Source organism: Anticarsia gemmatalis, chromosome 7, assembly GCF_050436995.1.
Source record: "Anticarsia gemmatalis isolate Benzon Research Colony breed Stoneville strain chromosome 7, ilAntGemm2 primary, whole genome shotgun sequence".
NCBI classification, from domain to species: domain Eukaryota; kingdom Metazoa; phylum Arthropoda; class Insecta; order Lepidoptera; family Erebidae; genus Anticarsia; species Anticarsia gemmatalis.
Window position 1 is genome coordinate 11,867,603 of NC_134751.1, and position 13,733 is coordinate 11,881,335.

Consider the following 13,733-nt stretch of genomic DNA (forward strand, 5'->3'; position numbering starts at 1 on the left):
CTATTTGCGATCTGAATTTAAAACTTCCGAAACGTAGAGTAGACTGAGGTATAAAAATGTTCTATGTTTTTGCCTGAAATATAAATGGAGCTGTGTCATGTGTTTAAATAAAACAAAGAAGACCAAGGTTATAGAATAACAAACAAAATATTAGTATATTGAAATATTTATAAAATTTTAAACAAATATAAAGTCAATTAAACATTAACACATTTCATACTCCTTTGTAACGCTAACGTAAAAACTAGTATAAAACAAAACAGACCCTTCATACATCAAAATATAACAATCACACATAACCTTTAAACTAGAACTATAGTCAGGCAACTTAGTGGAGAACCTGTGAGCAAGGTCCACCGGTGACAGAGACATACAAAATGTAAAATTTCGAACTTCTTTTGACCACAGACTTACAAAGCCGACGGTTCCCTGTGTGCTATGGCTTTTTGTGGCCACCTTACTCGAAACGACTCTATACTAAGTTGTCGGACTAAAGTATACTAACAACGACTTCCAGCAAGTACTTACGTGATTATTTACCAACCAATAACTGGAATAAATGCACTATCATTTAAAGTAACTAGGCGTAATGTAGTGCAATTATTTGTTCCTTGATTTACTCTGTTCTAGACAATTCAAAGTATATTACATATCAATAACAGTTTAATTTATGTATGTAGAGAATATTTAGTATATATTCTTTTATTCTACTCATCATGCGTCAACAGAATATCGTTTCGAAATTAAAGATGAGCTGCCGCTACCATCAGCTTAATGAATGAAAAAGATAAACTTTCAAGCCTTTATATGATTATCAACTGTCGCATTCAATACCGATAAGTATAGAAATGCGACAATAGGAAATGATTGTGATGACGAAGCAATAAAATAAAATATTACACTGTCACCGTTAATGGAAAGAAATAAGAGAAATTCCTTTCAACTAAGAAAAATGTCACTAAAAAAGCTGTAGAATTATACAAATCGTATTTTGTACTCTCAAGTATCTGGTTATTTATATGTACAATTGTAAATATCTCTTAGTAACGTCGTCATATTCTTTTCTATAAACAAAATATAGTTTGTCCTCATTCAACAAACAATGCGAAATCGTGTTAAGGGAAATGTATCCCATATCTAAGTACACATCAAGTGAAAGTTACTGTGGTCGAGAGCTGTTGTTACTAGGAAACCGAAACATATCTCTGTTCAGAGTGTGCATTTCACCAACTTCTTCAAAAAATGTGTTGATATCAGTCACTGAGTGGGCTTGATCAGAACCTGGATTACTCCATAACTCGAAGTCAGTTTTCGCAGTGGTGCTCACAAAAGCACTGTTTGGTAATGCCATATATCCTGAACTAGTTCCCTCTAAACCTTCTTCTTCAAACCTCTGCCTTGTTTCCCTTTCTATTTGTTCCAAACGGTCGAGAATCTTCGAAGAGTCAGGGCACTGTGGTCTTTCATTCTCATCTATGCTGATTTCGATTCTGTGAAAAGAAACCGCTCATCATATTAGATATTAAAATATGATTCCAAGTGAAATTGAAATTCTGCAAACTGTATCAATTTGCAAAATTTAAACACTTTCACTTTGTAGACGTTAGCAACAAGTGTGTCAGTTAGATAGGTACTTATACATTTATACGGTGTTAATCTGTGTTAAATGAAAGATAGGAATTCATAATAATATAAAATAATCAAGATGTAAGTAGATGAAAGGTTGCAAAAAGGGGACTCTACCCAGTTTCTTCTTTGAACTTGATCCAATCTTCTAGTCTTGGAGCGCGCGGTATTTCAGCTGCGACGGCCCGCGATGCATCCTCCATAGTTTGTTCTACCAGTTCCGTCTCAGCATCTATCAAAAATAGTAACACATTGGTATCATCCCGAAACAATATCGCGATACGAATAGGGATCTAGGCGACTATAAAGCTAAGTTTTGCCGCAGGGATTCGAGAATTCATGTATTTTTGGTATACTTACATTTTTATTTAGAGTTCCTCAGAAAGTAAAACTATGGCATTTTCATTTATGTAAGTAATCGTGTGATAGATGAATATCATTTATTAAACAGGGAACTCTATGGTTCTACCGCATAAATAAACAATGCCCCAAACCACAAACGCTAGTGGTTTGATGCGTACTCACAACAGTTACTTTCTAAATAAAAGTCTTTAGTTTTACAAGAAAATACGTCAAGTCAGTCAAGTGCACACGCATACCTAAATAAAACTTGTCATAATAATGCTTGTAGAATGCGTGATACTGTCGAATTATTCTCCACGATTATCAAGAGCCAAAACAAATAAAGGTACCTACCTTCACTCTAATAAGCAAAGCAAACGACGTATCTTGCTTTCTAAATATTATACCATCGTGAGTATACTACGTAAATTGTCAACAGAGAATGCATGCCATAGGGGCAAGGTCTTGCTTATCTCATTCGGTACACAGTTATTTACGAAGAACACACAATTTCACAGCTTTCGCACAACGGTAGGCAAATCAACTTTAGGTCGAGGCCATGTGCTTTAGCAATTTACGTAGTAGGTACTGTATTACATCAGGTTTGAATCAAATATTTTAAGATACATCATGCCTATATACACGATCTTTATTCGGTGTGTGAGTGAGTATTGTTATCTAACAGTAGTTTTCAAAAAAAGAGAAACATATTTAGCAATGTGAAAGTAATCAAGTTTTTGATGAATTTTCAAATAGTTGGTCATATATTTTATGTTATAGACATGTCTATCGAAATTTGGAATTCTACGGACGACGGTAAATAAGTAAAACAAGAAGAAATATGCCCAAGGCAAATATAAATACGGTTCGTTAGCTCCATGGATCGTCATGCATGTCTAACATTCAGTATTTGATGATTTCAAAATCGTTTGAGAGAGTTGATGTATGACAATCATCAATTTCGTAACTCCACTGACAGTCTTCAAATTTGTTTGTGATTGATCTCACTTTGAATTAAATTGTACCTAAGATTATTAAATTTATATTTCCTGTGATGTTAAAGATATGGGAAATTAACAATAAACCTCTGAACTGATCAACTACAATTGAAACGCCTATAGTTATCTCAAATGGAATCTCTATACTTTGGACTTCTTGTCTAACTAAGAGTCTAGCCGGGCGTAGAGCACAATATGACGCAGGTGTTCATTGGGTCAATGACACTAGCAGATGACTTCAAATAACAGTAAATATATACCAACAGACCTTTATGGTATCGCCGATAAGCCGAGGAAGTGCGTCGTAGAGCCCTCGCCAAATTCCCGCACACTGCATCCAAAGACGTCAGCTTACTTCCGCTGCATAGCCACTCGTCATCTTTACGAAGAAAGACATAATACAGTTAATAACTACTTAAATTATATAAATGAATAAGTAGGTTGCGAAGCATCTTACGTACAAATAATAAATTAGACATAAATAGCAACAAATACTTATAAGTACATCAGTTTTTTTTAAAGACCTCTCCCGCTTTTATAATTGCTCTTGTATCGCAGGGACTTTACAAAAGATCAACTCATAATGCGGGAGTAGTCTTTAAAAATAATTTAAGATTACCTACGTTCATAATTAACGACAGCAAACTAAGCCGGCGTAATATCACCAATGACCTCAAGTCCTTTTCTAAAAATACTCTTTACTAGAAAAAACGGCAAACCCGCGTACAAAAACTTTAACATGGCAGGTGCATAAACAAAGATAAAAATAAACCACGATCTTACCCATGAGTGTGTTCAGTATTTGTAATCTCGTAGGTTCGTCTATAACAGGCCTGTCTTGGGCGGTACGAGGCCGAGCCGGCAAGTTAGGACGGGCAGGTCTTACTCCCGCGTTTTCTGTTGTCGCTGGTCGACGTAGGAAGCGGCGTCTTCGTGTAGGCTCTTGAAATTCGTGGTCACCTTCTGGACAAGCTTCAGGCATTTGCTAACAAAAATAAGACATCTTATCGTAGACTCTAGACACACTACTTTTTCATAACACTACGCCCATATACCCCAATATGAATGCCATGTACACCTATCTGAATATAAAGCTGCGATTCGTCAATTTTAGTTTCGTTCTATGCAGAACAAAGCCCGTCTTTTGCTATCTATCGAACACATTATTATTGTCTAGTCTGCTATTAAAGCAATTATCCGACTGATATTAGAAAATCCCAACAGAACTGTAAGGACTAAGTTTTATACTAAAGAACTGAATGAACTACCACTCAAACCACAGAGGCAGTCCTCAGAGTATATGCTGTGAGTTGCGACAGCACAGATGACTTTACCTACAAACTAATCACACAGAAAGTACAAACATCTAAAACTAAACAACTAAATATTGTGTTGATCACACAAATATTTGACTACTTCATGTGGAAATTGAGCCCACCACAAGTACCTAGAGTTTCGCCCACCATATTAGGTTGTAAGCGCTTATAACATAATTATTTCGTTATTGAGCCATTACTGACATGTGCCATTACGTTAGTTCAGTTTCCTACATATACTTAACAAAATAATAAGTGCTTATTAGTTTCGTCAATTCGACACAGTTGTTGGTATGGTATCGCAAGGAAATCTGTGTCTGTTCTGCGCGATGAATCTGTGATAGTACTTAATAAGCTACACTTAAGCTTGCTTTAGAGATTTTTTAATTGGCCAAGATTGGTAGATATAGGTCAAAAGAAGTCTACAGTTCCGTAATAAGAAGGGAAAATTAACCTATTACATAATGTGCCACATAGCTTTATGTGTATGAATAAAGCAACAAGACTCTGCAAGGAAGACCGAAAATAAAAACAAAAGACGCGAAAGAGAACTACGGGTGATGAAAACGGAACAACGAGGGCTTCCATCCTTTCCGCTACTCCAACGGTTTGGTGCTGTATTCAGTCACACAAAGTTATTTGGCGTGTTTGACACTGTCTTACGTCATGAGAACTTGTAGAAGGTCCGGGCTCAGCATCTCCTGAAGATTCTACGACTTTAGGTATCAGGTCTTTGTCAATCTCTTCTTCACTGTCTGAAGAAGATGAAGCTGCGCCGAATACTCCGTCAGAATCATCTGATTCAATAAACAATCATTATACAATATCCCTTTTTGGGTTTCTCTTAGATCACTCTACTTAAATGGAAGCAAAAACAATGATGAACATTATTTAATATTACCAACATAGGTAGAACACTATGTAAAGCAAAATTTCAATTTATAGAGCAATTTTTAGATAGCCGTAGGCACCTAATCAATCCACAATCACACATACGAATAGCTAAGTAAAATTATGACGTAACATAAAAAAATACTTACAATCAATGTCAGTATGCAGAGGTCTCTCATCTAAATACACAAGCATGGGCAGAGCACTGGCCACTCGGAAACGATAGTCAAATTCATTGGACGCTGGTGTACCACTTAAGGTTAGCTTTCGAAGCGCACCACAAATACCAATTGTCCAAAGACGACTGGAATCTGCTATGGGATTACTGAAAAGATAATAAAAAGGACATAGAATTAGATACTTTCACGAGGTATAGATACTATGAACTAATATTACATAAGACAATAACTATCATACGTCATATTAACTTATTCTATTTAGCTTGACGTTTCGGCCGTAGTCACTAACTGACTTACAAATCAAAGCAAAATTATGATCATATCACATTAATCTCCGTAAAATAATAGTTAAAATGGCTACTAAAGTAATCCGTTGAATAAAGTCAACAATCAACTAAAAGCCATGAAATAATCAACTTACTAAAGGCGCTTGAAGACTTACTCAGACAAATCAAGCGTATGTAGTTTCTGCAATGCAGCTAAAGGCTGCAGGTCTTGGATACGGTTGCCGGCAGCATACAATTCCCTCAACGCGCCCAGTCCCCACACTCCATCCAGAGAAGTTAAGTTGCATCGACTTATACTCAAAATCTGTAATGTTCATTTAACTATTACTCAAATAGTAAATTACTATCTTGCTGCATGACATGTGTAAATACGACTTCTCACATCATAGTTTGTCGCAATCAAATATTGCGATGTGATCACTCTCGGAATCCGTCAGTGGGCACGACTACTGTGCCTATAAGACATCACTTCATGCAATAAAAAGGGAGCAAGGGTAGTACTGTCTATGTTTGTAAACTTAAAATCACCAAAATCATTTGTGTATCTGCCATATTCTTGAAACAAGCGTTAAAATACAACATACCTTGAGATGAACCAAACCAATCCCGAGATCTCTCAGGGATGCAATAGCACTGCCGTCAAGCGTCAACTTGCGTAACCTGGGAGCCAGGACGTGCAGTCTCCTCAAACCAATCCGTTCAGCTACCACTCGGAGCTTAGCCTCACGAATAGTTAACACCTCTTCATCTGATGTTACTCCACTGCTTTGTTTCTATTTTAAAGATAATGTTTACTAACAAAACAACAAACTATGATAAAATCAAAGATTTTCTAAAATATTTCTTGTGATTTAAGACGATTTAAATGAAAGGTTCACCAAACCTCTACCGCGTTTTAATACTTTAAAAGAGTATTAAAACGCGGTGGCGTTTTCAACGGGGTGCCGTTGAAAATCATTATATCTTGTGTTTAAACTTACCAGTAGTTCTATCAACGTCAATTCGCGTGGAATGACGATACGCCTGTAACCAGGTAAACGACGTTCCAGCTCTTCTTGACCGGGAGGCTGCTCAGGGTCTGGCGGTGGCATAGCTAAGACCCTAAATAGAGACAGTGTAATTATCCAGATGGATCAAAGCATGTGAAGGATATAGTAAAAGGTATTCTTTACTAACGATAGATGATAGAAAATACTGTCTAGAAAGTACCTGAACAAAGGTGTGGCTCGTATATTCGGTGGTTCAGGTGAACTAGCGCTTGATAAATCTGATGGTGATGGCGACGCAGTAATGCTCGGTGTTTGGGGCGCGCTGCCCAACTCCACGCATGGTGCTTCAAGGGTAGGCATTTTGGGATCAGTTTCTGCAATGCAAAATGACCAAAAAATCTTACAAAACCTTACGATGTTTGCGTATTACGTACATGAAGAGAAGTGTATAGTATTGATCATAAAAACTAAAAAGTTATAGTTAAAACTTACACGAATCCACGGCTTCAAAATATATCATTTAAAAATATTTCTATGTAAAACCACTTCACTAATTAAATATCACATGGCATCACGTATTTACGTAGAAGTGATTGTTTTTATTTTTGTTCATTGTTAACTTTGTTTATTTGTTGCTATTAGCAACCGATTAGTTACCTCACTCTCGACAACTGAAACAGCTTTTTTCATAAATTCAATAGATACGTGAAGGATTTGCTTCGATTTCATGTTTTGATTATTTTATGAGCAATAAATAGGTTCCAATAGACATAAAAAAACCGTGCGCCAGTTGGTAAAATATTATAGTTTAATTAATTATTATGAAAAGTATTACTGTCAAAAAACGCCAAATGTCTGATTTCGCGACGATCAACTCAATGTCATTATTTAACATCGTAGTTTGTCAACAAGCTGTCTGTTTTGCCGCCTTTTTCAGTATTTTCAGGCATAGTTAGAAAATTTCGGACTTTTGTTACTTTGACACAGTTGTTTAAATATTTTTATAATACTGTGCCATAATACGAAGCTAAACAAAAATAAAGACTTTTCGTTAGACTTCATACAAAGATACTTCAACTTCATCACATATTAGTTCAAAACTTCAGATCCTTGCAGTTAATTATGGCTCCAAATAACGTCCCTATAAATCACGAAGCTCCTCATGATGAATACCAGTATTTAAATCTAGTACAGCGCATCATAGATACAGGTACGATTACTATTTAGATCAGTAGATCTATAGAAATACTGATTCTTATCTCATGAGATCTTACTAACCGCCTAACTTTAACTACCGCATTGGGTGGTACACCTTTAATGGTAGTTGTAAGCTGTGAGAAATAAATAAATAATACATTTTTTGTATTCACAGGTGACAAAAGGGTTGATAGGACTGGCGTTGGTACCTTGTCTATCTTTGGTGCTATGCAACGATATTCCTTGAGGAACAATACCTTACCATTGCTGACTACGAAGCGAGTGTTCACCAGAGGCGTGATTGAGGAACTTTTATGGATGATATCGGGTTCTACTGATGCCAAGGCGTTAGCTGAGAAGAACGTCCACATTTGGGATGCTAATGGATCTCGTAGTTTCCTGGATAACTTGGGATTTACTGATCGTGAAGAAGGTATGAAACACCATCATAGCATTATTTACACGATAATTCTATGTAAGACTAGTTCAATCTTACTTCTACTTGATCATAATCTGTAGTTCTACACCACCTGACCACTCTATACACCACTTTAAAGGTCCAGTGCATGTCATAATCTGTGCTTTTTTGATCTACTATGATATTATAGTGCATTTGAGTTGTATAACATGACAGTCTATATTAAAATGTTTCGGTTAGGTATTGGAAGTAAATCTAGAATATATCAAATAATTTTGTGACAGGTGACCTCGGCCCAGTATACGGATTTCAATGGAGGCACAGTGGTGCTACTTATGTTGATGCAAAAACAGATTACACTGGACAAGGAGTTGATCAATTACAAAATGTCATTGACCTCATCAAGTAAGTTACAAAATACTATGTTTGTTAAATAATATAAAAGGTAACTCCCATGATATCACTATTGAAATGTCTGACACAAAATATGTAAGGTACCTTCTGCTTAGAATCTGTCTGTATAAAGCAGTGTTTCCCAACCAGTGGTCCGTGGAAGTTAAAACATGGTCTGCAAATGTTTTTAAAATTAAACATTTTCAGGATGATTATTACACTTTATTTCTAATTTACTTACAAAGTGGTCCCTGCTAACAAGAATATTATGAAAGTGGTCCCAGACTAAGAAAAGGTTGGGAGCCCCTGGTTTACAGAACACCATTGATAAAAACTGTAATCTCTCTCAGGAATCGCCCAGCTGACAGAAGAATGCTGATGTGTGCATGGAACCCCTCAGACTTGAGTAAGATGGCATTACCACCATGTCACTGCCTGGCACAGTTCCATGTTGCCAGCGGAAGACTCTCCTGCTTACTGTACCAAAGGAGTGCTGATATGGGCTTAGGAGTACCTTTTAACATTGCAAGCTATGCCTTGTTAACTCATATGATCGCACACATTACAGGATTAGAGGTAAATATGAGCTTTAACTTGTTCAAATAAGTACTTCTTGCTCAAATAAATGTGAAAGTTACTAAGGATGTCATCCTATGTGAGTTTCTTGATCATGCAAAAATTATTGAATGAATTTTATTATAAAGTTTGGTATATTTATAATCTTGGTTAACACAAGAACTCTACACCCTGGAAGTCTTTTCATATGGACAAAGCTAAGTTAAACTAGTAATTCATAAATTTGTAGCTACATGCCTCTGACCGCTTTAAAATACTATATACTATTAATGGCATAATAACGTTTACAATAAGTCATGATCTTTTAAGAGAGAACACCAGTTTTATCAGGACATTCACTTTATCCTTATCAGTAGGCTTGTAACATTTTCCATTCTTATCACTAATGCAATCTACAGTGTAATACTATTCAGAATTAAGACTGCAAGTTTATTACCTCTGCATCTTAAGAGAGTAGTATTAATTGAGAAAACTCAGTTCTCTTTGCAACATTATAAATAATGAGTCAAAAAAAAATTAAAGCCCCATATAGCTTTACGCGTTTTTTATTGTCGAGGCAGTGTGTGTATGCACTTGTGTCACTGACTTTTAATTTATTTTAAGTTCATCATTATGAGTTAAATAGTATCATTTGTCAGAAGAACCATCAAACACCTACTTTCCCATATCAATTATAACTCTTTTTTTTCAGGCTGGAGAATTCGTCCACACTACAGGCGACACTCACGTGTACTTGAACCATGTTGAACCACTAAAGCAACAGTTACAAAGGACACCAAATCCATTCCCTACATTAGAGTTTGCTCGTAAGATTGATTCTATCAACGACTTTAAATTCGAAGACTTCATTATCAAAGATTATAAACCACATCCCAAGATTGAAATGGAAATGGCTGTGTAGAAATGTATTCTATGTTGTAGTAAAAGGTTTATAAAAAATATGAGATATCAGCATCAGCCTAGCCTTTACATGTTGGAGTTGGCTTTCAGTCTCACCAGATGCAACTTAATACCAGTATTTTACATGAAGTGACTGCATATCAGACCTTCACAACCCAGAAAGTGATTTTTGCTAAATAAATAAGAATTCATAAGATACATATGTATGTGTTAAAGGTTTTTTTTATTCCTTTTGTTAGAGCAAATAAGACCAATTTTGTTATTAGTAATAAGTGTAACCTGTTGGTAGACTAGGTATAATATAATGTGGTATGTATTTTAGTATTATGCATTAATTTTATTGAATAGTGTTGTCATTCAAGTGCCTTTGTGAATTGAACAAATATTGTAAGATAGGTTAATCAAAATAAAGAATAAAAGTCTGCAAATGTGTTTATTTTACTTGCTTAATTATACTATAAAATTAATCCCCCATAGATATTACATTCATGGCAATGCAATCTAAAAATAATATTATTACTAATAAAATCATTACATTTTGTAAAATTCAACAATATCTAACAAATTCATAATTTGTTGTCTTACAGCTAGTCAATAATTAGTGTATAATGTATTTTGTACATTATTTTTCCATTACATAATGAGTCTTTTTGATTTTGTATAGCAAACTAATGTGATGAATGAAGGTGCAAATCTTAAGGGCACTAGGATCAATAATAATATAAAGCAGCAGCCATGTTTTATATTAACTTATATACAAAGTGTTAACTGACAAATGCTAATCACTGTAGTTACATTGACTATTGCCTACTCTAATATTCTTCTAGTAAAATATGTGCAATGTAAGGAATCCTGTTATACATGAGCAAGACTTTAAAACGATCTATATGCTGAGTTACATCTAATTACTTCAATATGAGATTATTATCATGAACATTGTTTGTAGGTAAGTAAATAAAAGTTTCGGACATATTTCATATAACATTTCTTTAAACCTTAACTAGGTCAACTCATGTTACATAATTTTTTAACAGAAATTCCCATTAACACGCTTGTATGGGCTTACTGAGCAAATTCTCTATTAGTTTATCTAAAATGATGTCACAAATTTGTAATATTAAGCTTATTAATTAACACTTTGTACATACTTAAGTAAATAATAGGTAACATTACAATAGTAATAGCAAAATAAAAAGGAAATAATTATTAAGAATAGTTGTGATTATTCTTTGGTTATTTATTTCATGTAGAATTGCAGAGGACAAGAGATAGCCCCTATGATTGCCTATAAATATTAATGAAATAACATAACCAATGTTAGATTTTATGAAAATTTTACAAAATATTTTGTGACTTCAATTCATCAACACATCTGGTCATCTTGTGGAGGCACCTGAAAATAATAATTTTGTAAGTATACATATAGTACCTGAATGTAAGTAAAAATAGGAAGGTAGGAAAATTTTAGCACAAATTAATAGGCATAGGCATATAAAATATCCTTCCTGTAATTGTAAATATAGTAATTTCTTGTAATTTAAATGAATATTGGTTCTGTATGTTCATTTTCAAAAAGTATTTAATAACAGATTTATGTTGTTTGTTTTAGAGTTTAAAAATGAATAAGTAATTTTAGAGGTTAGAACTACAAATAGGACAACACAAAAATATAATACTTAGGATATAATTATATATAATTACCTGACAATGACTACTTGGGACGGGTAATGCTGCTAGTTGCTCCACAAGAGCCATAGTCATCTCTGATTCCACAGTGATTTCCACCCACAAAGTATCTGAAAAGATATAAATAGAAATTATTCAGCTTTCCTCTTTGTGAGTAAAAGAAACTTCATTTAAACAAAAGAAATTAACAAAGGAAATTTAATTCAGGATAAAATAAAAAGAGATAATACATCTCTAACACTCAGTTTTTTAAATTGATTTAGCAGTAGTTTATCTCTTAAACAGGGTTTAAGCTCACATAAACATGTCAGTTTGACTAGATAAACAACTAATATGTACTTCAGAAACCAGGGGTAAGCAAAATATTAGTACACTCACCTCCAATTTGATCACCTTTTTCAGTAACCAAATGAAAATACCCTCTGTGAGTACCAGGTGTAGAGGGGGCTACCAACTTTAAAGTAACTGTAGTGGAATGTCCCGCTGGCAGTGGGGGGAGATAAACGGGAGTAGCACCAAGTGGTTCACCACCTGCCTGTATCAATCTACAGCTACCAGGCCATCCTTCAGCTCCCGTGTTAGCAATACTCCAACTTTGTTCAAAACTGAAAAAGTAAAAATAGAGGTCATTACTATGTCATCAATACAGATTGTTTACTCTGTACATTTTGTGTGTAATTTAAACCCTCACTTTTCATTGATACTTTAATAACAATAAAGAACATGACAACAATAAATTACTCATTACTTCAATGATGAGTAATGAAGTAACTAGGATTTACCGAACACACATAATTATATGATAAATTAGAGGAGGAATACATCTCGAAAATGTATAAAACTTACCAAGCACCAGGTGCTACAGCAGTCTCTTGATTCTGTGCAGCTTTTAATGACATGGAAGGAAGCTTTGGTGGTAATGTATAGTCTAGATAACAACATATTGCAGTCTGCAAATTCCTGTAACACAACATTAAAAGATTACTTTCCATAATTATTCCGTGATCATTACGTAATTTTAACTATAATACAATTACCAGTTACTCATATCCAAGAAAAAGCTGGCTGTGTTAGAATTTAAACTAGGCCCCAAAAGTCTTTGCATCTGATTAATAAGTTCATCTCGATCTGTTGTGTTCATACAACTAAATTGTAATAATAAATTCTGATCGATATCACCAGTTACAGAAGATCCATCGATATCCATGTTATAAGTTTTATTTTATACATAAATCACAAAACACTTTTGTATTTCACCACTTCACAAAATATTGACATGCCCTTTGTTTACGTACGTCAGCTGACTTGACTGATGTACGAGGAAATTGTTATGTTTGTATTTTATTACAGTAATACGGGTGTCCCAAACACACATGAAATATTTCTTTAATGCACGAAACTGTCTAATTTATTGCTTTATTTTCATTGGGATTACGTCGCATTATTTACTGATTAGTGTAAAATAGAATGACTCAGAGTCGTACCGTATGTACATTGTATCGACATCGATATGACTTTATTCGACTAGTTAAATGTTATTACAGAAATCTAATAAATTAAAATTGTAAAGCGTTAGGTCAAGTTTGACATAATTTATTTAGACGAATATGATTAAATATCATATCTATGCAATATATTTACAACTTATTTCACCTGATATGAATATTATCATATTTATTACTAAGGGGTTGTATAGGTAGGTACTCATTTTAACATTTTTTAGTAAGAAGCTATAGTAGCCCGAGTTAGGAAAGTATATCGATAGTAAGTCATTGTGTCGCTACTCTATCATCCTGTTACTTTTAGGGATGTACTTGCTTGATTAATCGAGAAATAAGAGATTAAAGCATCCACAATTTCTGTTTTTTTTTTAAAGAAATTTCTTCTTAAAACGCCGCTTTATGAGCAGAGTAGCTTTTTTATGCATTAATTTCA

At 34.4% G+C, this 13,733-nt stretch overlaps 3 protein-coding genes across 3 annotated transcripts; 1 reads left to right on the forward strand and 2 right to left on the reverse strand.

Annotated features, from left to right (window-relative positions):
* Positions 1–122: 122 nt before the first annotated feature.
* Positions 123–7,277, reverse strand: LOC142974015 (uncharacterized). Its single transcript, XM_076116105.1, has 11 exons — positions 7,121–7,277; positions 6,849–7,002; positions 6,620–6,740; positions 6,224–6,412; positions 5,795–5,943; positions 5,323–5,498; positions 4,946–5,079; positions 3,750–3,951; positions 3,235–3,345; positions 1,744–1,858; positions 123–1,490 (listed from the first exon to the last, which is right to left on the reverse strand). Exons 2-11 carry the CDS (start codon positions 6,986–6,988, stop codon positions 1,160–1,162), a joined length of 1,668 nt encoding a protein of 555 aa, XP_075972220.1. The 5' UTR covers positions 6,989–7,002; positions 7,121–7,277; the 3' UTR covers positions 123–1,159.
* Positions 7,278–7,529: 252 nt separating this feature from the next.
* Ts (Thymidylate synthase) lies at positions 7,530–10,540 on the forward strand. Its single transcript, XM_076116107.1, has 5 exons — positions 7,530–7,838; positions 8,001–8,258; positions 8,528–8,648; positions 8,987–9,212; positions 9,904–10,540. Exons 1-5 carry the CDS (start codon positions 7,751–7,753, stop codon positions 10,111–10,113), a joined length of 903 nt encoding a protein of 300 aa, XP_075972222.1. The 5' UTR covers positions 7,530–7,750; the 3' UTR covers positions 10,114–10,540.
* Positions 10,529–13,283, reverse strand: LOC142974018 (protein ILRUN). Its single transcript, XM_076116108.1, has 5 exons — positions 12,836–13,283; positions 12,645–12,758; positions 12,177–12,403; positions 11,814–11,908; positions 10,529–11,505 (listed from the first exon to the last, which is right to left on the reverse strand). The coding sequence occupies exons 1-5, from the start codon at positions 13,003–13,005 to the stop codon at positions 11,476–11,478; spliced, it is 636 nt and encodes a 211-aa protein (XP_075972223.1). The 5' UTR covers positions 13,006–13,283; the 3' UTR covers positions 10,529–11,475.
* Between the last annotated feature and the right edge of the window lie 450 nt (positions 13,284–13,733).